This window comes from Saimiri boliviensis, chromosome 13, assembly GCF_048565385.1.
Source record: "Saimiri boliviensis isolate mSaiBol1 chromosome 13, mSaiBol1.pri, whole genome shotgun sequence".
Lineage (NCBI taxonomy): Eukaryota > Metazoa > Chordata > Mammalia > Primates > Cebidae > Saimiri > Saimiri boliviensis.
Window position 1 is genome coordinate 103,385,603 of NC_133461.1, and position 26,349 is coordinate 103,411,951.

Sequence of the window (26,349 nt, forward strand, 5' to 3'; positions counted from 1 at the left end):
CCTTCCCTCTGAGCTAGTCTACGTGCCAGCCTCATGAGTTAATCACTGCAGAAGATTTAACTTCTCAACCGGATCGCCTACCAGGAACATGCCATGGCAGGTGCCAAAAGAGGCCCCAAGCCTTCTGTGTCTAGGGGCAGGGCTGGGATAAGATACGGGATCCCCCAGCAACGGCTGGAAAGTAGCGGCCTGCTCTTGGGTATTTAGGGTCAGGGTTATTTGTGAAAACGCCAGCCATGTGTCTGGGCCCCACGGGTCAGCTAGGGCTGGAAGCGGGCCAAACATGAAGTTGCTAAGTGGCCACTCTTCTAACAAGGAGAGCTGGCTCATTTCGTAAAGGCTTTCTCATTGGAAGCAATACCTTTTAATAACTAATTTGAAAACTGGCCCAGAGATTGATAAAATAGGCACAAAATGGTTTTAAGAAACACCAGCACAGAGTAGGCTGCATATTCCTTGAGTATCTGCTACGTGCAGCAAAGAGCGTGCTAAATGTCACCTCTGTGGTTTCTCATTCACACGGGCTTAAGAGGTTGGTCTCTCTGGTATCCGTAACACCTCATGCCTCTAGTAATTAGTACTTTGACCAGTTATTATAATTAACCATAGTTACACATGCCTCTCTCTCTAGATACGAACCACGCCCTCCACAAGGGCAGGGGCTAAATCTGAAAAGCTTACTTAGTCCAATTCTCGGCCTGTAGTGAGTATTCAAAACGTGTGTGCTGGACTGTTTGTCCACGGAACACAGTTCTAGGACCCAGACATCACTGCAGGAAGCCCTACTCCGTCCTCTCTCATAAGCAGAGGTGTGACAATTCTCCCACCCAAATCCATCCCCCAGTTACGCAGGGATTCAGCTAGATTTCTAGTAACCACTCATGAGGGTTGCTGATGTATAACTCCAGGAATTCCCACACTTCTGGAGCAGTGAAATCAGTTTCCTTTTGTTTCTTTGCAGAGATTAGCAATTTAGGCAAAGGGCTCAGCCTTCCATCAGGGTGGTCGGTGGCCTGTGATCAGGCTGGCCCGTGATGAGTCAGCTTCCAGCCTGAGCCTCCAGCGCACCCCGACCCATACCTGGTATGCATGGTCAGCCTGAATGTGCCAGAAGGACCCAGGAGCTGACTTGCTGAGAGCCCCCGAGGGCAGGGAGGACTCCGGGCCAGGGTGTTCTGGGCGGGAGGACTGGGCTTTGTGCAGAGGTGGTGGAAGAGCGGATGGGGGCAGGCCTGTCATGCTGGAGGTGGGAGCTGGCTCGGCGGTGGGAGTCCCAGGGACGGGCGGGCCCGCAGCAGCAGCAGCAGCAGCAGCAGCAGCAGCAGCAGCAGATTCCTCCTTCATCTGCACCTCGGTGTAGTAGAAATCCTCCTCCCGCTTGAACTGGTCAGAGTCCACTGTGTCCCTGTGTGGGAGGGAGAGGCGGCACTATCAGGGCCGCGCTGCCCCCTTCAGCCCCGGCAGGGACCATGGTGGGGAGGGAAGTGATTGCTTGAGGCCACCCAGTAAGCCAGGGACAGAACCCGAGAGAACACCCAGGAGCCCCGGTCCTGACAGGTGTCACTAGGATTATGTGCTGCACATCAAGGGGAATTATTTTTCCTGGCACCTACAGTTCATCCTCTCCCAGAACATGTGCCAACCTCTCCTCTGGCAGGAGGCATCCCACGCTGAGCACGACCATGAGCCCTCTGTGGGCCCCACCTGCCTGCAGTCACGCTTTCTCCCCCAGGGCTGTGAGTCAGCTCCTACCACTGCAGCCTGCAAGCTCGCTCTGCAGAGAACCCAGCCGAGGCCCCAGGGCGGGGCTCGCAGAGACCCTCTCCGGAGCAAGACTTGGTGGTGCAGTCCTCCGCCACTAAACGTCTTGGAAACGAGGTCTCACCAGCAACTGAACCACATGACCCTGTTTCTACCCAGAACTAAAACATCTGGCTTCCTGCAGCAAGGCAAGAAGACATCCCTGAGACGGCCAGAGCTCCCTTCCCGTCAAGAGCAACAACACTCACCAGGATGTCTTTCCCAGGGAGCCGGGAAGAGACCCCAGGGGGTGTTCTCCCAGCAAGCCATGTTCCTGAAAGCACTGTGGGCCATGGGTTATAGGGATCCAGCAAGGTGAAGGAACCCCGCATGCCACGCTAGCTGGAGGCCCCGGGCTCGCACCTACCCCAGGTGGAGGGCTTTCACGTGTCTTTTGATGCCCACGATGGAGCGCAGCACTTTGCCACAGTTTGGCCACAGGCACTTGTACATCACCTTCACAGAGTTCTAGGGGAAAGGAAGACCGGGTGAGTGGGTGTGCCTTTCTCCTTAGCTCTCACTTACCCTTACCCAGTGAAAACTCAAACTGGCTGCTGTTCCAGCCCGACTCAACAAAAACCTCCAGGAAGGAGGTTCTCTGGGACCAGAGAAACTTCCAGCCAGGGGCCAGAAAGCCCCAACCTCAGAGATGGTCCTAGCGGCCAACAGTGGTGCTTGATGCTGTGGCTGAGACCCCACTGGAGGTCGCTCCCACGCAGGCGTCTGCAGGCACACAGGAAAGAAGGCAGGGATCGGGGTGGAGGCTAAAACAGGAGAGGCTTTAAATAGGAGGAGGAGAATCCTGGGAATATCACCAGGTAACAGAAGCAGCAACAGAAAATCGAAATGGGGCCGGGCGTGGTGGCTCACTCTCTAATCCCAACACTTTGGGAGGTGGAAGCAGGTGGATCACCAAGTCAGAAGTTCAAGACCAGCCTGACCAACATGGTTTCTACTAAAAATACAAAAATTATCTGGGCATGATGGTGCGTGCCTATAATCCCAGCTACTCAGGAAGCTGAGGCAGGAGAACTCCTTGAACCCGGGAGGCGGAGGATGCAATAAGCCGAGGCCACTGCACTCCAGCCTGGGTGATAGAGCAAGACTCCGTCTCAAAAAAATAAATCTGAAAGGGGAGCAAACCCAAGACTACCTAGGGCCTGCAGGGTCACCTCCCCTCCACGGCTGGCTGTCCCCACACAGACACCGTCCGCTCTGGCCTGGGCTCACACTCACACAGCGATCACATACCTTTCTTTTTCGTGGAGCTGGTTCGTCCAACAGGAAAGGGTCAGGATCCGTCTCAAAGCCATTATCAGTTTGGGGAGAACCAAAGGCATCCCCCAAATACTTGGGGCTGGCCTGAGGGTGGGGGGGCGAGGGGGTGGAGACGCCACTGCTCCCGCTCCAGTGACCGCTGGTGGTGCTGCTGCCGCTGTCTGAGACGTCACCGCTCTCCTTCCACGGGTCGCAGGCCGTGCGGGAAGCTGGCCAGACGAAGAGAAGGTGAGAGGACACTCACGGGCTTGTCCCCGGGCAAATTCTCGCTGTGAGCTTCAGTAAACATGGAGAGGGGTTCCTCACAGCAGCAATTTCTCCTGGTAGAACTGCTCTGCCCTTCAGACACTTCCTCCTACAGCCACCTGGTCATCACTGACCAGCAGACACACACTGCGAGTTCACTTTGTACGGGATTCATGCAAAGAGAACCTAATTAAAACGTCTTTCTCTCTTTTTAAACGAATTTCTTTTTGGAGATGGGCGTCTTGCTCTGGTGCCCTGGCCGGTCTCCAACTCCTGTCCTCAAGTGATCCTCCTGCCTCAGCCTCCCAAAGTGCTGCCTGTTTCTCACTTGATACATTAACTAAAAGGGGGATGTGGGGAGAGGCAAAGCCTCTGCAGCCCCCAGGCCTGGTTGAGAATGGGCACACCCAGAGTGTTGGGTATTTTCCTACAGCTGGAGTATTTTCCTACAGCTGAAGCCAACTTAAAGGGCTTCTTGACCAGCTTTCCTGAAAAATGCTTTTCAATCATCTAAACCCAGGCCAGGCCGTGAAAACCCGTGAATGGAACAAAGGACTCAGCCTTGGCAACCCTCTGGAGGGTGCAACGTTTCCCAGTCCTGGCTGCGGCCCAGGCGGAACCCGCTTTAATCAAGAGGGGACACGTTTGGAGGAGGAAAGACAGGCTCCACGAGCGATTCTGATCACCGCAAGGTGGCAGGGGGCTTTCGGGCCTGACATGGCCCCGAAGCAGCTCCCGGGCACCTGAATGCCTCTGTGCCAGAGGAAGGATATCAGCAGACATAGAGAATCTTCCATTTATAAATGGCACGTCTGCGGGCTGTGCAGGCCCAACCCACACTCTCACTCCTAGGCCAAACAGCAGGTGAATTGATAACAGAGGAGAATCTGAAATTATGATATGTGCAAATACCAAGGTCGGGGGGAAGCGACCTGTCCTCAAAAGCCCCAACTCCCAACAGGGGCGTTCCACAGAGCCTCCTAGTCCTGGATGCCAAGATCTACCGGCACATCGCTTGGGGCCAGGATAAGATCCTACTGCCCTTCTCTCCTCCCGCTCACAGTCCTGACTGCTGCAGTGCTAAACAGGGATCTGCCCGGCACAGGCTCCCATCTGCCCACGTTTCCAGTCCAGGCTCTCCTTCCATCTCACATCCCAGAAGAAGCCCACCCAAAAAGAAGGAGATGGAGGAAGAACTCTCCCCTCCCCACCCCACGTACCGCTGTCTGTCTCACAGCTATCACCGTCCCTTCCTGGGAACCAAGAGGTTCCTGCGTCTGCACGTGTGCTTAGAGAAGGGCACACATTCAGGGCAGAACACAAGAATCATCTAACAGGCCAACACGCAAAAGGCCCACGCATATCCACTGATATGAAAACTATCGAGAGAAGGGCAGAGAACGGAATCCTCCATTGCTACATGCAGGATGGTCAGGACTCTGCGGTCACGCAGCGGGCACCCCCTACAAATGCGGCAGCCCTTCCCTACAGGAACCACCCACAACGGCTCAAATGCACGAAATCTGCGTGGCAGATTTTGATTGGCACACAAAGGAAGCAAAATGTAACACCAAGCCAAAAGTTATCTATGTAAGTTACTGTGTAAGTTGTAAGTGACTCCATCTTTGATCACACGTTCTTCTAGGACTCAGGCAATAAACACACATTCTACACCATGAAAACAAAGTGCCCCTCTACAAGTGCGCAGCACTGAGTGCTTACAAGCGGACCTTTGAGAAATATTTATAATCCTCTGTTTTCTACACACAGACATGCACAGACACACGTCGCCCTGACCACACAGAAACCAACGGGAACAGAAAGTTTCTGTGCAAACTGTATCCACGACCCTCTTAGTTAAGGTTTTGCTGGCTGTATAGACCACACTTCGCAGAACACTTCAAGATAATTAGGCCAAGGAAGCCTTATATTTCCACTGACTTCAGCTGTGAGATCGAAAATATACTGTAATCCAAAAAAATCTTTAATAGACTTTTTTTTTTTTTTTTGAGACGGAGTTTCGCTCTCGTTGCCCAGGCTGGAGTGCCATGGCGCGATCTCGGCTCACCGCAACCTCCGCCTCCTGGGTTCAGGCAATTCTCCTGCCTCAGCCTCCCGAGTAGCTGGGATTACAGGCACGCGCCACCATGCCCAGCTAATTTTTGTATTTTTAGTAGAGACGGGGTTTCACCATGTTGACCAGGATGGTCTCGATCTCTCGACCTCGTGATCCACCCGCCTCAGCCTCCCAAAGTGCTGGGATTACAGGCTTGAGTCACCGCGCCCGGCGACTATTTTTTTTTTTTTTTATGAAGGGACTTAAAATCAGGATGACGGCATGCATTCAGTGAGGTGCTTCCATGCTGACGTGCACGTGTGTATGCATGTATTATACATACCCTCCTAATGGGAGCTGGAGTCAACAATTTTCTTTTCTTTCCCTTTAGGACACTTTCCTGGATCTTTCCACCCGACCACCCACATCTCCTAAACTCTCCTGAGAACACAGAAATTAACGCCTTTCCTCTTCCCAATCTTGCTTATGCTAATAGAGCACGCATGCGATACTACGCTTCACAGCTAGGCGTCCCCGTAGTACAATGACGTTCTTCAGCAGCCTCCTCACTGAGGGTCAACCTTGAGTCAAGGAAGCCACTATGTTTTCTCTCTCCTTTATGTTTAATTTCTGTTTTGGAAGACTCCTTATAAGGGATATTTACGAAGGCCACTTTCCTCCTGCCATGTGCTCCGATTCCACATTTTCCTGTAAGCTTTTAAGTAGCTTGCAATTCAGTTAGGTGTCCACCAATGAAAAGTTCTTCTCTGGGAGTAAGGTAGGCCAGCGCTGCCGTGAATGTCCCAAAAAACTTCAGGTTCACTAGCAGGCTTGCCAAACTAATGACAAACGCCCAGCAACCCTTTTTCCCTCATATTACTGAGAAAGTATTTTGGGGTTACAATTATAGAAATTTTGTTTTAATTAATAATTTGCCTTGAAGTCAAACCACTAGTTTTTATTAAGCAGTTAGACTTAAACATTAGACATTAGCGCATTCATTTCAGGTCCCTGTCCCATAGGCCCACGCTAATTTGTGAGGCTGAACTGGGCACTTGGAATGAGGGCAAGAATTTTCTGAGGCCACTATGAGACCATTTAGCACATTTCGACTTGTCAACTAAATATTCCTCTATCGGCCTCATTCAGGCCCCACTGACAGGCTGGGCTCAGTCACTCCCATGGAAGAACTTACTCTGCTGGCCACTGTGGCTCAGTCCCATGCTCAATCATCTTCACAATGCACCAGGACGCTCCTCCCCAGATGAGGAAACTGAGGAAAAAGGACGGAAGCGTCTAATTCCATGGCATGCAGCGGGCGGGAGGTGCCAAGGGGAGGAGTCCCTGGAAATCCTACTGCCAGGCCAGTGACGCAGGCATCTAGCTGCTGTACACAGAGAAGGTCTATCGTGGTCTCCGCCATGCCCAGAACCCAGCCGCGCCCCGCTTGCTCACCAGAGAAGTTGGCCTCAGCTCTGGGAGGACTCTGCACAACAGGGCTGCAGGACAGGGACGTCAGCACCATGGCCGCCATCATCTCATCCATTTCCACTGCGTCCGACTTCCTGGATTCACACGCAGGAGTGGGAAAGGTTACTTCCTGGAACGGCGGGCCCATACTCCCCACACAACGAGACACCGCTCTGGCCAGTTTCACATGATCATCTTACCCTTCTGGACCGTCCCCTCCAAGTCCCCCTGACTCCAGTCAGCCAGTGGGTGCTCAGATCATATGAACTAAGTGAAACACGGAGGTCTCCCCTTCTTCCTGAGCAGTACCCATTCTGAGTGATGCTTATAACATCAGGCAGCCCCGGTATAAGCTGGCGGGTCCCATCCCACGGTGACACCCTGAGACAGCCCCATCCTCCCATGAGTTTGCTGCCTGACTCTGCAGCTTATAAAGGAGAACTTTATTTAGGGGAAAGAGTAGGCTCAAAACGAAATAAACACGGGGACAAAAGACGCCCACTGCAGTTCAAGAGCACAACAATTACCTCCCTTCCTTGACCCACATTTAAAGTTAAGAGGAAACAACTATAAACTAACCACCTTCTCCCACCCCACCAAGAAAAATGGTAAAGCATTCTGACAGCTTTTGCACATCAAGAGAACCTACTACCCAAGCCAATGTGCAAATAAACCAGAAGCACTAACATCAATCTCCTGGCTGGGCGCGGTAGCTCATGCCTGTAACCCCAGCACTTTGGGAGGCCGAGGCAGGCGGATCCTGAGGTCAGGAGATCAAGACCAGCCTGGCTAATACGGTGAAAACCCATCCCTACTAAGAATACAAAAAAATTAGCTGGGCATGGTGGTGCACACCTGTAGTACCACCTACCAGGGAGGCTGACGCAGAAGAATCGCTTGAACCCAGGGGATGGGGGGTGCAGTGGGCCAAGATGACGCCACTGCACTCCAGCCTGGGCGACAGAACAAGACTCCATCTCAAAAAATAACATAAAGTAAAATAAATCTCCCAGTGCAAATGTCCGTGCTTTTATACAGCAGAGTTCTACAAAATGTTACATGTAATTTAAAAAAAAATCTATTTATCACTACATTTTTGGAAGCAAAATTAGAGCTGTCTAGAAGTTAATGCTGAAGTATTAGGAAAAGTTAGTCTGAAATAAACTTCTAAGTGGTCTGTTTCAAAGGGCTACCTTAATTTATTCCTCACAATTGAGGTCCACTAAAATCTATGACTTGGTTGTGAGGCAACTAAACCAAGCCTATTCATACATGAACTATTAGAGACTATTAATACATTAAATATATTAGCATTTCTATTTTTGTATGACCTTTCAATTTTCATTTCCACAGAGCAGAAAAGCAAATTCTTTGCCTGCATTCCACTGGATACACAATCGCAAATACCGCTACTCTGATCTGGCTTCAAAATACTGGGTCTGCTGTGTTCTGTAGCACTCACAGACAACACAGAAAGAGAGGTGGGATAGGGCGTGAATGCTCGTACATCTTATATATAAGACATTTTCAGGTGGCAGATTTTCTTTTAAAATCTTAAAAGATCAATGTACATAGAGCATATCACATAGAAATCAGGATATCTATTCTTAGAAAAAAGTCATAAAAATCTAAAGCAAAATACATTCTTCATTCAACACCAATGGTTTGGAATGTCTCAGCTGGGGGTAGCATACTGCGGGCTGTGTAGTCTGCTGCTTGTTTCTGTACGGTTTCAGGCTAAGGATGGTTTTACACTTTTAAACGCTTTGGTTCTGTGTTTTGTTTGTTTCTTTTGATATGGAGTCTCACACTGTCGCCCAGGTTGGTTTCAAGTGATTCTTGTACTTCAGCCTCCCAAGTAGCTGGGATTACAGGCATGTGCCACCACGCCCAGCTAATTTTTGTATTTTCAGTAGAGACAGTATTTCATCATGTTGGCAGGCTGATCTCGAACTCCTGACCTCAAGTGATCTGCCCACCTCAGTCTCTCAAAAGGTTGGGAATACAGGTATGAGCCACCACACTCGGCTTGTTTTATTTTGTTTTGTTTTTGTTTTTAGAGCAGAGTCTTGCTCTGTCTCCCAGGCTAGAGTACAGTGGCACCATCACTGCTCACTGCAGCCTCAACCACCTGGGCTCAAGGGATCCTCCTGCCTCAGCCTCCTAAGTAGCTGGGGCTACAGGCAAAAGCCACCGCACCTGACTAATTTTTTATATTTTTTGTAGAATCAAAGTCTTGCTATGTTGCCCAGGCTGGTCTCAAACTCCTGGACTCAAGCAATCCTCCCAAAGTGGTGGAGTTACAGGTGGAGCCATTGCACTTGGCCTAAAGGGTTTTAAAAATCAAAAGAAGGAATACTATTTCTTTCTTTTTTTTTTTTTTTAGAAGGAATACTATTTCTTGACATGTGACACATGAGAAGTACATAAAACTGAAATGTGAGGGTCCACAAATGAGGTTTCATTGGAGGACAGCCATGACTATTTGTTTCTGCGTCACCCTGGCTGTTTGGACATCACAGCAGAGCTGAGCAGCGGAGACAGAGACTGTTTAGTCCATGAAGCCTAAATTATTTACTATCTGGCCCATTCAAAACACATTTGTTGATGCCTGATTTAAGCCATTTCTTCCCTGTCATCTCTTATCATAAACTATGAACTAATTTAGTTTAAGCATGGAAGGGGAAAAAATAGACTTCTGCCCAACAAAAGATACATCGCCCATAAGAGGGTTATGGGAAAGATGACACTCTGGGCCAAGCACAGTGGCTCTCACCTGTAATCCCAACAGTCTGGGAGACTGAGATGGATGGATCACCAGAGGTCAGGAGTTCGAGACCAGCCTGGCCAACATGGTGAAACCCCGTCTCTACCAAAAAATACAAAAATTAGCCAGGCATGGTGGTGGACACCTGTAATCCCAGTTACTCGGGAGGCTACGGTGGGAGAATCGCTTGAACCCAGGAAGTGGAGGTTACAGTGGGCCCACGTCATGCCACTGCATTCCAGCCTGGGTGACAGAGTGAGACTGTGTCTTGAAAAGAAAAAGAAAAAAGAAAAGATGCCACTCTGGCTTTCTTAAAAAGATGCCCCTTTTCTGTGTCCCATCTGTCCCAGTATATTGGCACCCAGATACCAAGGACACCACATTTCTTCCCCACCACAAGGCACCCACACCCTCACACCTCACCACCCACGCAACTTTTGAAACCCAGTTTCTTCTCCCACACAAACCTCTTTGGGACATCGATGTTCCTGGAGACGGGCCTGTATGCCAGGGCCTGGGGTCCAGGCTCCAGGGGTGGTGCCTGGGGACAAGGGCCAGGCAGCTCCGCAAGCCACACCTCCTCCGCCCTGCAGCAGACCTGCAGCTTCTGCTCCAGCAGCCAGACGGTCACCTGACCCTCCGTCCAGCTGTGCTGCTCCACCAGTCCCGGGCACTCTTGACCCCCGTACCACACATAAACCTGCGGGAAGAGGGACGGCAGTTGGTGGTCAGCCCTGGCTGTGTCTCGCTGTGAAGTTCTCACGCACCCCAAGTCCCAGGAGCCAGGATCGGCCTGCCGCGAACTATCTTCTCTGCCTCACTCATCTTTTATTCCAGCAGATGCTCCCAGGTCCCTGCTTCCCACCTGAGCATCCACACTGGCCCGATTCCTCCCAAGACAGGTCCGTAGCAATTCTCTAGACTGGCAGACGGCAAATATGTCAGTTTCCGGGACTTTCTCTGAATCTGGAATCTGTGCTCATCCTCCTGCCTTCCCTGCCTCGGATGCACTGCCTGTCTGCTGGTGCCCAGCTGCCACTCTGAATTGCTCATTATCCTGCACTCAGGGAGTGCAGAGTCCACCTGGGGACAAGGTGGCAGGGGTGCAGATGCAGGCCGACCTCTCGCCAGGGGGACCTGGAAGTTGGCAGGCTACCTTCCCTCACAGACAGAGAGGCCTGGCGGCCACAGGGCTGGCAAAAAGACAGAGGTAGAGTCTTTATTTAGGAAGCCTTCGGAGGGCAACGGAAGAGAACCCCAGGCACCTGGACCTCGTGGTAGCACCAGACCCAGGACCCTGGCACAGGGGCAGGGAAGCCGGACAAGGAAACCACCATCGAATCCAACTACGCAAACATCTCCGACTCTTCAAAGCGTCTAAAGAGAATTCAGAGATGCAACGTTCTCCAACTCCCATAAGCCTGAGATGCTTTTGTTCGTTTGGTCAAGTTGCAAATTGAAGCAGATGAAGATAAACAGAGCTATGGCCAGCCTTCAAACTGAGGTTCTGAGCAGGACAAAGCCCAGGGCGTCAGATGCCAGGTCTTGCCACCTTCTAGAGACAACATGGTGGCAGAGGAGCCCTAGGTCTGCTAACAGGGCCACATTCTCTGGGGTGGTCTGCCGCCCAGGCACCCTGTGGCTGGAGGGAAAAGGCCTGTACTCAAAACGGTGCCCGAAGTTTCCGGCCTGTCACTAGGGTACCCCAGCCGCCACCCCAAGACTCGCGAGATGGGACAGCCGTCCCCCCCACTGGGATCAACCTACCTTCTGCCCAGGCTGAAAGGCCACCTGCTGAAGGCCTGAGGTGCTGGGAGCCTTGAGGGCTTCCTTGGGCTGCTCCTGGCAGGGGGTGTCATCGGATGCGATGAAAGGCTGGGGAGCGGCCCCCTCTAGCAGCGGCTCCGAGGGTGGGGCGGCCGAGGGCCCCTCCGAGGCACTGGGCCCCAATACCCGGGCTCCCAGAAGGGATCGCTTTCCAAGGCGCCGGGACAGGACGCTCGCCATGCTGCTGCCTCTCCTGCGGAGGCAAAGGGGACATTGAGGCCTCTGCCCGTCACCTGGGGGCATCAGGAAGCTTTCAGGAGGAAGTCCCACACAGCAGGAGCCAGGGAGGGTGAGCGAGACTGAGTGAGCCCTTTAAAGGCAACTTCTACCAGCCTTCCTTTTCACAAAGGTAATACCGTTCCTGGTAGGACAATCAGAAAATACCGATGTGCACACAGAAAAACCACTCAGGAACTGCGTCCCAGGAGGCCCACTCTTCCCGGACAGCAGACCAGGCTTCCTTCTGTGCGTGCATTTACACTTTCATTTCTGGAAAAATGGGACCGTCGTTTGGTAAACTATTTTTACTTAACTGTGTGAGTTTTACTGTATCATTATTATTTTACAAAAATACATTTAGAAGTCACACAGCATTACCCTAGGTGGGGCGTCATTCCTATTCTAATGTCTTAGTATTTACTGTACCCAAATGCTGTACACAATGCTCCACTGTCTAAACTTCTCTGCCTGCAGTGAGCACGTGAGCTAAACGTCAGCACACACACATCAAGCATGGCTTCCGTAGGGCAACTTCTGGGAAACAATACTGCTGGGTCAAGGCTTGAGGACGTCTGTCCAATACACATAGATTCTCAAGCTCAGCTGGCTCAAAGCTGCAAAGAGCCACAGAAACTTACCAAGCTTGGCCGAGTGTGGTGGCCCACACCTGTAATCCCAGCACTCTGGGAGAGTGAGGTAGGTGGATCACTTGAGGTCAGGAGTTCAAGACCAACCTGGCCAATATGGTAAAACCCTGTCTCTACTAAAAATACAAAATTAGCCAGGCATGCTGGCATAGTCCCAGCTACTCAGGATGCGTAGGAGAATCGTTTGAACCCAGGAGGTAGAGGCTGCAGTGAGCCGAAATTATACCACTGCACTCCAGCCTAGGCAACAGAATGAGACTCTGACTTAAAAAAAAAAAAAAAAGAAAGAAAGAAACCAGGCTCCTCTCATCTTACACTTGAAGAAACTAACGTGGAACGTGACTTGTTCAGGTGGCAAAGGCAGTTGGTGTGAGAATCTGAGCAGGCCCGAAGTGGGTCCCTAGCAAGCGACCAGCTGACCTGCAGTGCTCCCAGGCCTGACACTGCTGGGAGAAGGGGACGAGGGAGACCCTGCGCTTTGCAAACGCAGGTGGCCCTCCTCCTGCAGAGCACGTGCAGCTCCTCAGTTCCTATCTGTGCTGTTCCAGTCCTCTGCTCCCTCCCATTCGCTTTTTCAGTTAGGATTCAGCTGAGGAGTGGGTATGTGCAAAGTGCATCCTAGGGGCTGTGGGGTCACAGCAGGCACAGAACACCAGGGTTTCCAGAGACCTCAGCAACCATGCTGACTGCCCCGCCCCCAGCGCCTAGAGGGCTCGTTCCACTCCGTGTGTCCCTCCCACCCCACTCCCCTGGCCAGACTCACATCAAGACGACATCTGTGGGCACGGCCCTTCGCTCGAGCTAGCTTTGAACAGGTCCACAAGCCTCTCCTTCTCATCCTTGTCCAGAGGCCCCCCAGTCTCTTTCTACGGGTACCACACCATCTCCACACTTCCCAAAACCTGGCCTCTTTCCAAACCATTCCAGCAAGGTATGTTTGCAAACATCTCCACAATAACAAAACAGAAATGGCAAAAGAACTATAAAGGATAATAACATACATGCAAATAGTAAAGGGCAAAATGCTGGTTTTCATGAGCATTTTACTCACAACCTCAAGAGCTAGAATCTACTGGTATAGTATCTCTACCGTGAATTTCCCAGAAAGCAAAGAAAATATTAATATAAGCAAAAGGCTGGAGTCACTGCACACAGAAAGAAATTGCTAGTTAGGTGTCTGGTAACTACATCCAATAACACTCTCGGCTGGATGTGATGGCTCATGCCTGTAATCCCAGCACTTTGGGAGGCCGAGGCGGGCAGATGACAAGGTCAAGAGACTGAGACTATCCTGGCCAACATGGTGAAACCCTGTCTCTACTAAAAATACAAAATTACCTGGGCGTGGTGGCATGTGCCTGTAGTCCCAGCTACTCAGGAGGCTGAGGCAGGAGAATCGCTTGAACCCCGAAGGCGGAGGTTGCAGTGAGCCAAGGCGGCGCCACTGCACTCCAGCCTGGTGACAGAGTGAGACTCCATCTCAAAAAAATTAATTAAAAATAACGCTCTGTCTCTGAAAGCTTCAACATAACAAAAAGGGAGAAAAAAACGTAAAGAGTGGATTCTTTAACACTATAAAGAAAAAACATGTATGCCTAAGCTAAATTTTTGTTTTGTTTTGTTTGGGGGGTTTCTCTGAGATGGTGTCTCACTCTGTTGCCCAGGCTGGAGTGCACCGGCGTGCACTAGGCTCACTGCAATCTCTGCCTCTGTGTTCCAGCCATTCTCCTGCCTCAGCCTCCGGAGTAGCTGGGACTACAGGCATGCGTCACCACACCTGGCTAATTTTTTGTACTTTAGTAGAGACGGAGTTTCATCACGTTGCCCAGGGTGGTCTCGGGAACTCCTGAGCTCAGGCCATCCACCTGCCTTGGCCTCCCAAGGCATGAGCCACCGTGCCTGGCCTAAACTGGCTTTATTTTTTTGGGACAGAGGTTTGCTTGTTGCCCAGGCTGGAGTGCAAGAGTGCGATCTTGCCTCACTGCAACCTCTGCCTCCCAGGTTCAAGCAACTCTCCTGCCTCAGCCTCCCGTGTAGCTAGGATTACAGGGGCCCACCACCACTTCCAGCTAATTGTTTGTATTTTTGGTAGAGACAGGGTTTCTCCATGTTGGTCAGGCGGGTCCTAGATTGGTTTTTAAAACACTGTCACCTACACACCTTCGTCTTTGAAGTCTCAGGCTAAAATGGAGCACCTCCAACTCTCGGTTCAATTTCACCGGGCTGAGAGCATCCAGAGGCGAAGCCGCAACGCCACGTAGAGACGTGAGATGGCAGCATCAACCCAGGGAAAGAAACTACACTTTCCTTGGTCAAAAATTTTTTTAAAAAAAAACAAAACCCTAATGGCCTCCCCACTTTTCAGAGCAGGAAGTTCGGGGTTTCTACCACTGAAAATGAAGAAAGGGTAGTATTTCCCAAATTCCTGGGCTCCCACGTTTTCAGACGGCGCCTGAAATGTTTGGCCAACAAACTCCGCCAATGTTTTTTGTAAGCCTTTTCCTTTTTTGAACGTAGAGGTTTTCTACCGCCCGTTTTGTTTGTGCCTGCAACCTTCCAAGCCTGCCGGAGCCACATGGAGTTGGTGAACCTGCCGCTTCTGACTGGATCCCCCTTCTTCCCCTGCTCCTTTAACCGGCCAGAATTCCACACCAAAATACACCGTCTCACTGGCTTTATTTATAGTACTCCCAAATGTTAACTTTCAAAAGCAGAAGAGAAAGAAGGAAGGGAAACTGTCTTTATTAAGTGCCTAAGAGGTATTAGCTTTCATAAATTATATCTAATGTAATCCTCAAAAGGATCTGAGATCAGCCAATGGTTTTCATTTCTGATGAGGTGACAGCCTCAGAGAGGTCAGGGTGCCAAAGCCGAACAGCTAGGAACTGCAGGGTTGGGTAGGAAGTCCCATCTGTCTGGCGTCAGAGGTCATGACCCTGCCATTATTCCAGAAGGTGTGGGATCTCTCAAACTAAAACACTCAATTGAGTTGCTTTTCATCAACAAGATGTTTTTCCCCTTATGTTAGTGAACACTGATTTAAAAAAAGAATAGCTCCTGACCAGGTGTGGTGGCTCACGCCTGTAATCTCAAGCACTTTGGGAGGCCGAGGCAGGTGAATCACCTGAGATCAGGAGTTCAAAGCCTGGCCAACATGGTGAAACCCCATCTCTAGTAAAAATACAAAAAATTACCCAGGCGTGGTGGCATGCACTTGTAATCCCAGCTACTTGGGAGGCTGAAGCACGAGAATCGCTTGAACCTGAGAGGCAGAGGTTGCAGGGAGCCGAGATCATACCACTGCACTCCAGCCTGGGCCACAGAGTGAGACTCCGTCTCAAAAAAAAAAAAAAAAATCACTTGAACCCAGTACGCAGAGGTTGCAGTGAGCTGAGATTATACCACTGCACTCCAGCCTGGGGAACAGAACGAGACTCCAGGTCAAAAACAGAAAAAGAACAAACAGCTCGTGATCTAAGTCTACATGTTCCTTTTCTCACGTACTGTCATTCCTTGGAAAAAAAATCTCTTCTCCACTTGCATCTTGGCCTCTTACCTACAGACTAAAGGTCAATGCTCTCGTCTGACCCTGCTAAGCAGCTCAAGCCACTGTTAATAATTTAGCAGCTCTCAGGCTTGGGAAGACCTTTATACACATACTGCCCTCTGGCAGGACGCAAAGGGATAATGGGATCAACCGAAAAAGTCAGGGAAAACTTCAGCCAAGTTTATACCGTGGATTAGTAGCATGGAAGTGGGAAATACAAATCTAGACTAACCCAAGCTGGGCATCACCCAGGCGCCACCCGATGCCTCTCCTGCGTTCCATGAGCCCACTCATGACATTTACAGACACGGCTCAAGAGACAGCACAAATAACCCAAAGTCTTCGGGGACTCGGAGTGCATGAGAGCATCAGCAAAGGTCTGCCAACAGGTGGTCAAGAAGCAAGGTTAATTCGGGCCACCGGGACTTTTCAGGACCCCCTGCTATCTCCCAATCGCTCTGGGGATCCAGCCCTCCCGGTGCGCTCCTATCATTCCAGCAGTGGCCTCCTTCCACCCCCTCTCCTCCAGGATCTCTACTTCATTCACTCCTGTGGTGAGTTCTTTCTTGGAGCCAGCAATGGTCCCTAGAAGCCAGCCATCTGCTAGTACACCACAAGGTTCTGGAGCAGCCAAGAGAAATCAAGAAACACCTATTTCAGGGTCACAATAACAGTAGTTCAACACACAGCCATATCCCACTTTATGATTTCACATTCTCCTCCGATGGAATTCCCGGATTGAAACACAAACTCGTGCTGGAGCCCTCTCAGGAAAGTCTGAAGGAATCCCGAGCCCTCCTGTGTTCCTCCCTCCCTACTCCTGTCACCAACAGGAGGGGTTGGCTACCCCAGATTACTACGTCTTTCAGTCCATGTCCAAAAGGAGTTAGCTCTTTTCTCGGCTGGGCAAACACATTCTGATGTGCTAATAGCCCTTAATGAGGACATCTGCCATCAGTTAAGGAACTGGAACAGGCAGAACAGTCAAACTCTGTGGTTCACGGTTGCAAACTGCTATTTGTCATGTAACTGTTGCTGGACAACCACATGTCTCCGCACACGTAGGCACGCCCCCACACTTGTGTGCGTGCACACACTCACGCACAGCGGCCGCACTCTCCTACTGCAACAAACCATGATATCACCTAGCGGCGGGCGCTTTCAGAACACAAATCTTAAGTCAAAGTGATTCATTGCACAACTCATGGGGTTTTTTTTAACTTGAGGGTGAAGTTTGGAGTAAGACTCCTATTTGCAAAAGCTTGGGTGCTTGGTACTTCTCTAAGGAGCAATTTATAGATCAACGAAGGGCTATCAGCCCTCCTGCCCAGAGCTTCAGATTCTCTGCTACACCTGGCTTTCTGTATATTTAATTACCTCCATTGGGTATCACTGCAGGAACAACCCTTTAAGTTTTTAGATGTTTGGTTAGTATTTGGCATATCATTCTTTATCTTTTATCAGAAAGGTGCCCATTTTTCCTTTAAACCTATATTTTGACTTCAGTTTTTTTTCTTTGTGACATTCTGAACTTGCAGGGCACAGAGGTACATGCCTATAGCCCCACTGCCCAGGAGGCTCAGGCAAGAGGATCCTCTGAGCTCTAAATAAATAAATAAACTCATCCAATGGCCAAAATGTTTGCAGCAAATGTTTGCATCTCTTATTTTACAACTGAACTCCATGGAGAGTAAGATTCCCCAACAATTCATTTTCAGCATTCAGCAATTCTTAACCAACATCTCTGCTCACAAATGCCACGAATACTTGTAAGCATTATTTATGAGTATATGCACATAGGTTTGCGGTCCTCCTGGTTTGCATGTCACCATTTGAACCTTGGCAGAAGCAAACCGTCCCATCCCATCATCACTACCCAACTGCTACCTGGTGGCTGGTTCTCAAGACTTTTTTTCTGGTATGTCTTCCCCAAAGAAAGTTTAAAAAAAAAAAAAAAAGACACTTCGTTAAGTATACATGGAACTTTTCTTTGAAGAGACAGGAAAAAACTCCTCCTGGCTTTCAAAGAAAGCCAGGGCCTCAGTAAGAGCACTGAAGGCCCTGACTTAAAACTTCCAGCCCTCTGAAATTATTTATCAGGTCCTGTGATACCTTTTTTTTTTTTTTTTTTTTTAATTGAGATGCAGTCTTGCTCTGTTGCCAGGCTGGAATGCAGTGGCGCAATCTCAGCTCACTGCAACCTCTGCCTCCCGGGTTCAAGTGATTCTCCTGCCTCAGCCTCCCAAGTAGCTCAGACTACAGGCAGATGCCACCACGCTAATTTTTTTATTTTTAGTAGACACGGGGTTTCATCATGTTGGCCAGGATGGTCTCGAGCTCTTGATCTTGTGATCCACTCACCTCGGCCTCCCAAAGTGCTAGAATTACAGGCGTGAGCCACCGGGCCCAGCCTGTTACACTATTTTTTAAGATGGATGTGGTGTACACTTAGGATTTTCAAGTACAAGTTTCAGACACATGGCACTGAGCATACTGGCGACTGATTGAAGTTCTAAATCGGCTGGTCAGAGTGTGACCATTTGGATTCTCAGGGCATTCTATTGTCTTTTTCTGAAGGTTTTAAAAAAAACTGGGCTACACTGCATCAGTGTAGAATAGACTTTTACTAGACTACCAGTCAAATTAAAATGACGGAATATCAGGATTGACAGAGACCAGAATGACTGTCTAACCCCCATTCAGGGCTAGAATCTTCTCTCTGGCAACCCCTGTAACTGAGCATCCAGCCTTCCTATTACTCTAAGTAACAGATGTAATAGAAGAATGGAAAGGAAAAATAACACTGGCCCCCAAATAACACTGCTATTTTCATAATCCAGCAGATGGGCCATAGAAATAGGTCATCTGATCTGCTTACGGCGAATTCTCTCCAGCAAAATAATACACGATCCTGGTCAACAAATATTTCTGCTGGTCTGACTGCTCAACAGTCATTCAATCAAGCAAAAGAGACGGTTTCTGTTTGCGCTGCTGGCAGGAAAGCGCTTTCACACTCTACCCAGGAGAAAACACACTTCCCCTTCCTTCACACCTACCTTCCCGCCTGCTCTCTAACACGCAGTGCCTTTGTTCACGACTCTCTGGAGTTCACACTACCCTATTACACGAGGCAGCTCTTAGGACACTCCCTGGCACAAAGTGAAGGCTCAGGAATCCACAGCCCTCTCTACTGGCACTGACAGGAACAGCCTCCTTAGACTGATCTTAAACAGCTGATCTCCCAGGGGTAAGAAGAGGCCCAGATTCCAAAAACATGCATTACAAGAAAGAACACCTGCTGGGGCCCTAAAATGAAGGCGAAGGTATCAAGAGCATTCAAACTTGGTTTTAAGACAGGGTTTTCTTAAAAGCAGGTCGACAAAATCCCAGAAGGAAGCAGGAATAAGCAGGACCACGCTGAGAAGTCTGGGTGAGGAGACGAAGTTGTCCCCAGGTGTTTTTGTAACTGCATGGGGCGTGAGGACATGCATGTCTGTGGTGGGGGAGGGGCAGCGTGTGCTGTGGTTAAACCTGATTTAAACTGTTCTCAAACTACGTGACAGTTCCAGGAGGAGGTGGAGAGACGAATGATTGCTGACTTGGCATTTTACCCAGAGCCAGGACTGGAGGGAGGGAACCAGGAGCCGAGTATCCCAGGAGAGAACAAGCCTGTCTTCAGGATAAACTTCTAAGAGACCTGCACACAACCTGGAACCACCCACAAATGCTTGAACGGCACTTAGGGTTACACTCTCCAACACACACACTGGGGGCTTCCTTTCTTTCTTCAAGAACGTCACCTATTTGTCCAAAATCCCAAAGCAAGCAGGCAGGGGCACTGTCAGTTTCACGCAACTTCCTTGTCTAGTTCTGTCTGCCCCACAAGTGGAGACCCAGCAAGCAGCAGGAGGCGGCTTAGGGCGGGGGTGAGTTGGGGGGATCCAGAGGAAGAGAGTGAGTTTCATGGAGGAGGGATCTATTGGAAGCACTTGCACTAACGACAAGCAAAAGCTGGCAATTTAAAAAAAAAAAAAAAAAAGCTGCCATTCCAAAAATATAAAACACAGACGTGAGGGTTCTAAAAGCCTACCCAACAGTCAAGGCCGCTCAGCACTAAGGCCCTCAGTGGGCACTCGCTGGAAAGGGAAGGCTGAGAGGTAACAAAGCCCCAGGTAACAATCCCGAGATGACAAAAAGGGCACCTATGTTCTTGCTCCTTGAAGAAAGCAGAGGAACACAGGAACACACGCTCTACTTTATTTTCTTTGAGACAGAGTCTCACTTTGTCGCTGAGGCTGGGGTGCAGTGGTGCCATCTTGGCTCACTGCAGCCTCCGCCTCCCAGGTCCCAGCAATTCTCCTACCCCAGCCTCCCAAATGGCTGGGATTATAGGCACCCGCTACCCAGCCAGGCTAATTTTTTATTTTTAGTAGAGATGGGGTTTCACCATGTTGGCCAGGCTGGTCTCAAACTCCTGGCCTCCAATGATCCACCCACCTCGGCCTCCCCAAGTGCTGGGATTACAGGCGTGAGCCACTGTGCCCGACCATTTTTTTTCCTTTTTCGTTTAGAAAGTTAACGTAGAAACACTATTTGGAACTCAAAAGTCATTTGAATGGATCATCATATTCCCTGACAATGCTAAACAAAAGAGAATAACTCCTGGGGGTGAAATGGTTAAAAGAGAAAGCTGGTTGGAACTCAAATGTCACTTCGATGAATGATCACATTCTCTGACAATGCCAAACGGACAGGCAGTGGAGCCTGGCGGGAGGATGAGAGCTACCTGGTGACTCACCTGGCTGGAATCAGCAGGTCCTAAAAAGGTAACCGCCCCCTCCTTGTGGCAGGTAATCAAGGCGCCCATTTAGAGGTTTGCCAGTCAAAAGGAACCCACCCCAGTGTCCATGGTTGGAGCTCAACACCAAGTCAGACAGCTCTGGCCCTGGAGCCCAAAGCCAGTGACTGGCCCCTGCCCATCACCCACGTGACTAGGTGCCTGACCCGCTCACTTTCGGTAAGGGGGTCCCATTCCTGCTCTGTTTCCCCAAGCCTGAATCTCAACCTTGGGGCCCTGCCTCCAAACCTCCCCCAGGTGGGGACTGGCAGCCCTCTGGGAGCTAATCACACCCACAACCAGACCCACCTGGAAAGGGACTCGCAAGAATCCCTGGGAAAGGGTCCCGGAGCAGAAAAAGCCCAGCATCTTTAAACACCTGTTGATATGATACGTGTGGGCCCAGCTCTTGACCATGCATCAAACCAAATATTAAGAAGCCTAAGAGTCAGATGCTGCCCTTAATAAATCTGGGGCCTAAATGTGCTACTACCTGGTCCACACAGCCAGCACTTGTGTATAAAAGCACTTAATATGCTCCGAAGCTACATTTATGTACTTGTGTGGTATGATGAAATGAATGAATAAACATTGCTTCTCTCAAGAAAATGAAAAAAAATTTCAGCAATCAGAGTGAAGCCTGATTTTAAAAAGCTGATTTTTAGAATGGAGCCCACGAGTCAGATGAATATCCATGTGAAAATTTTCAGTTTTTGACATCAGTTAGGTAAGTCAAAATAAAATGTTACGAATCTAAAAAAAAATAAATAAATCCGCTGAGTGACTGGAGGTTGAAGGAGACACACGTCTCCCCCCAAAAACAGAAAGTCAGCCTTAGTGAAGAGAAGACAGGCACCATCGGGGAGAATTTAAACACACAGTGGAAAATAAACAGCAGGGAGGAGGGGCTTGCCCAGGGCATAAACCACTAAGGAAGTGCCTTAAACGTATTTTTCTCTGGAGGAAGCCATTTAAGGAATCTTTATGCCCCAATAACTGTGGGCCTGAGAGAGAGATGGCAAAACAGGCTGAATGAGAGTTCATCCCAGTCCCAGCCTAGGATGTTAGGGTGCCACTCTGACGCTTTTCCTAAAATGGACAGGGTGGTGGCATGAATCAGAGGGTGGTCACTGGTGAAGACGTGCTGAGCCCAAGCAACAAAATAAATGTGCATCAATCGCAGACAGCAGCTGGCCCACGGGCATGAGTTTTCAGAGAAGGAAGGGGTAAAATCAGCCCAGGGTGCTGACTGACACCCCTTAACCACCGCAGACTGGAGGCAGACTGCACTTAGTTCAAGGCCAGCATTAGAGGAGAATCTTTTGAAGCAAAGGCAGTAGGATGTTCCCAAGAAATAAACTCACATCTAAGTGACAAGAGAATAACAGGAACCCTTCTGTGTAATCGATGGCCTTTCAAAGACTGATGTTCATTCAGGAATGTTCTAATAGATATCATTTATCAAAGACTTAAGTGTCAGTCAACTTGCTGAACATGTCACAGGCTGTGTCTCATTTAATCCCCCACAAATAACCAATGAGATTATAAATACCATCATCATTCCCATTTTACAGATGGACAAACTAAGTCTCAGAGAAGTTAAGTAATTTTCCTAAGGCCACAAAGCTAGAAAATGACAGAACTCAGAATGTCAGCCCAAATGTGTCTGATTCCAAAAGCTATGTTCGTTGGTTTGTTTGAGACAGGGTCTCCCTCTGTCGCCCAGGCTGGAATGCAGTGGCAATATCACAGCTCACTGCAGCCTTAACCTCCCAGATTCAAGCAATCCTGCCGCCTGAGCTTCCCAAATAGCTGAGACTACAGGTGCACACCAACACACCTGACTGATTTTTGCATTTTTTTTTAGAGATGAGATTTCACCATGTTGCCAAGGCGTGTCTCAAATTTCTGGGCTCAACTGATCCTCCCGCCTCAGCCTCCCAAAGTACTGGGATTATAGGTGTGAGGCACCAGGCCCAGACAAGCTATGCTCTTTCTACTATGTTGTACAGCCAGGAAAATTATGCATCAAGTGAGAGACTAAACTAGATGACCTCATAAACTTCCTTATTATTAAAAACTTGAGTCACCAAGAGGTTAATGTGGTGTTGGTGGTTGTGGCATGGAAAGGGAAATGTGCATTATGACAGCAAAGTATCGAGCATGGGATCCCCCAGGATCAGGGCTACACTTATTTTTATTTCACCCTTTACAAATATCCCAAAGAGAATGCACAGTCAGGGCTGCACAGACTTCAGTCAGGTGCAGCAGCTCATGCCTGTAATCCCAGCACTTTGGGAGGCCAACGCAGGCTGACCACTTGAGGTCAGGACTTCAAGACCAGCCTGGCAAACAAAGCAAAACCTCATCTCTATGAAAAATACAAAAATTAGATGGGCATGGTGGTGGGCACCTGTAATCCCAGCTACTTGGGAGGCTGAGGCAAGAGAATTGCTTGAACCCAGGAGGCGGAGGTTGCAGTGAGCAGAGATCAAGCCACTGCATTCCAGCCTGGGCTACAGTGAGAGATTCCATCTGAAAAAAAAAAAAAATGTACAATAATACAAAAATTAGCTAGGCATGGTGGTGAATGCCTGCAATCCTAGCTACTTGGGAGGCTGAGGCATGAGAACCGCTTGAATCTGGGAGGTTGCAGTGAGTAAAGACGGTGCCACTGCACTCTAGCCTGGGTGACAGAGTGAGAACCTGTCTTTTCAAAAAAAGAAAAAAAACACTCAGACTTCCCCTCTGTGACCTTGGGCAAAAGACCTCACCCTCTGTGACTCAGTTTCCTCACTTGGAAAATGAGAAAAAGCGTTGATCCAATCCCAGAGGATAATTTAGGGCTTCAACGAGGCAATGAATTTTTTTTTTCCACAAGTGCCTTGATTTTTTTTAAGAATCGCCAAGCTCCTGAAAAGAAAGCAGACACCAAAGCCCAGGCACTGAAGAGCCAAACCTATGGGAAAATTATAGGAAAGGGTGCAAAGGGCAGGTGGGGGGGGGGGGGGCACAGGAAATTTTACCATCAACAAGGGCAGCGTAAGAAATGTCAGAAAAAAAAAAAATCAAAACTGTGCAAGAGCTCTGTGGAAACAGTCACACCCAGTAAAGAAACCTGATGTCACTGTGGGACACACTGTTATCTACTGTGGCCACAAAGGTCAAAAAGGAAAAAGACATTTTGTCCAGTGCCACTGCAAAAGCACTAAACCAAAAAGCAGCACCCTGCCCACCCCCGTCCAAACCCCTGTAAAACCATCTGCACTGGGAACACCGGTTACTGCCCATCAAGATAGATGCAGCCAGGTGTGGAGGCTCACACCTGTAAATCCCAGCCCTTTAGGAGGCTGAGGCAGAGGGTGACTTGAACTCAGGAATTCAAGACCAGCCTGGGCAACACAGGCAGACCCCATCTCTACAAAAAATACAAACATTAGCCAGGCGTGGTAGCATGTGCCTGTAGTCTCAGCTACTCAGGAGGCTGAGGTGGGAGGATCACTGGAGCCTGGGAGGTTGACGCTGCAGTGAGGTGTGATCGTGCCATGTTTTCTAGCCCGGATGACAGAGTAAGACCCTGTTTCAGGGGAAAAAAAGAAAGATGATAGGTAAGGCCAGAGGACCGTGAACCTCAATGTGCTCTGTGACGAGGGAGGGCAAGCTAAGACGACAGTGCTCTTCAGGACGAAGGCTCAAGGCTGGGAGGGCCCCAAGAGAATCCACCAAGTAGGAGAGACGAGGAGAATGCCAACTTGGTCACCAACTACTGAAATGACAGAAAAGGGAGGCGCTGCTAATATCAGCTGGAGACCCGAGAGGGGATGCTGGAATACCCCCATGAAGGCAAATGAAGCGCCAACTACGTCTGGACAGTGAATGAACACACGAGTGGGGCTGCCCTAGGATCCAACTAGCATGACTTCATTACAGTCTGCGTGGAGATCTGAAGCGGAATGCACGCATAACCGGGAAGGCTGCAAAGACGCCTCTGTCTCTCCCCACCCAGGTAGCCTGGGACACCAGCCCACAACCGGCCTCAGAGCTGTCTTCAGGAGGGCCACAGCCACTCCCTCCCTTGCCACGCTGGCGCCTAAATGCATGGGTTTGATCTCATAGGATTAACTCTCAAGTTTTGCACGAATTCTGTAGAGAGCTAGACATGAAGGCCAGAAGTGTAAACAGCAGCAGCAGACACCATGCTTCTGTAATCAACATAAACTGCTAATAACAAGCCACATGGCAGCATTCTAGATGCCTTTAAAGAACATCATGCTTTCAAATGCCTCGCGCCCTGGGCTTGAGTGTTTAAGCCACACTCTGGATTACAAAGGCAGGCTGGAGAAGAATCGCAGGTGCAGGGAAGGTCTCCAGCAGGCCGCACGAACTGAGTTTAGAATTTCCCACCCAGAGTCCATAATGCTGCCCATCTGGCCTGTGATTCTTTTTCACACAACCACTATCAACATACAGGTCAAAGTCCTCAGGGGTTGGGGGGGCGGGAACCAAGCAGAATTAACTAGAAGGCCCAGAAGAGCCCTTCCTGACACCAACACTTCCCACAGACCAGCACTGGCATGTGCTACCTGTGAGGCTGGTGAGTACCCACCTGGCACACTCCAAATCCTGCCCCTAATCTTCAAATAACTGCCTCATGTCTGAGCGCAGAGCAGGCATCCCCCGCTCTACAGTAACTCTAAGGGAATAAGTGACCCCATAAGACATCTTTGTCAGAACGTACAGTTCAAGAACCCTATGGCCCAGCGGTTCCACTTTCTCAGTACCTACCCTAGAGAAAACTTACAGGTGCTGCAGAGGTCTGTGCAGCAGTGTTTTTCATAACAGTGTTTGTGTGTGTGTGGCAGGGGGTGTTTGCTTTCAGACAGTCTTGCTCTGTCGTCCAGGCTGGAGTGCAATGTCGCAGTATCAGCTCACTGCAACCTCTGCCTCCCAAGTTCAAGCGATTCTTCTGCCTCAGCCTCCTGAGTAGCTGGGACTACAGGCTCATGCCACCACATATGGCTAATTTTTGTATTTTTAGTAGAGAAGGGGTTTCACCATATCAGCCAGGCTGGTCTCCAACTCCTGACTTCCTGATCTGCCTGCCTTGGCTACCCAAAGTGCTGGGATTATAGGCGTGAGCCACCGCACCCAGCTTTTTTTAACAGTAAAGGATTTGGAAATGACTGAGATGCCCATGAATTAGGGAAAGGTGAAGTAATTGCGTGGCCTTCTAATTCTAAGGGAGACCAGGCAGAGGTTAAACAAAATCAAGGAGACCTTTGCATACAAGCCCAGGAACTTTCACCAAGCCGACTGAGGCTGAGCGAGGAAGAAGCAATTCAGTAAAGAGACCTGATGTAATCCTCAGCCAATGCACTTAACTTTTTGTAAGTCCTATAGGTCTAGTATGTGAGTATGTGAGGCATCTGAAGACCAGCAAGTCTGTGACAGTGCTCAACCTCTGGGGAAGGGACTGGGATCAAGAATAGTCATCAAGGAAGACTTTCTGCTTGCTCAAGAAGTTTTGCATTTTTTCACTTACAGAGAATGTGTTCATGTACTAACTTGCAAAATGAAAATTTCATTTAAATGTTTTTCAAAAAAGGAAAAGAAACAGGCCCTGTTCAACGCATTTCAATAACATGTTTGGGGCAA

General features: G+C 49.5%; 1 protein-coding gene across 6 annotated transcripts in view; it reads right to left on the reverse strand.

Moving 5' to 3' along the window:
- The window catches only part of ZNF395 (zinc finger protein 395), a 58,303-nt gene that overhangs the window by 2,736 nt on the left and 29,218 nt on the right, over positions 1-26,349 (reverse strand). For all 6 annotated transcript variants that reach the window (XM_074384109.1, XM_010347786.3, XM_010347785.3 and 3 more), the window contains 6 exons: positions 11,385-11,637; positions 10,085-10,317; positions 6,836-6,945; positions 3,052-3,287; positions 2,168-2,268; positions 1,081-1,405 (listed from right to left, as the gene is read on the reverse strand). In XM_074384109.1, coding sequence (XP_074240210.1) covers positions 1,081-1,405; positions 2,168-2,268; positions 3,052-3,287; positions 6,836-6,945; positions 10,085-10,317; positions 11,385-11,624 — 1,245 coding nt within the window. In that variant the 5' untranslated portion in view covers positions 11,625-11,637. The remainder of the gene's footprint in view (positions 1-1,080; positions 1,406-2,167; positions 2,269-3,051; positions 3,288-6,835; positions 6,946-10,084; positions 10,318-11,384; positions 11,638-26,349) is intronic.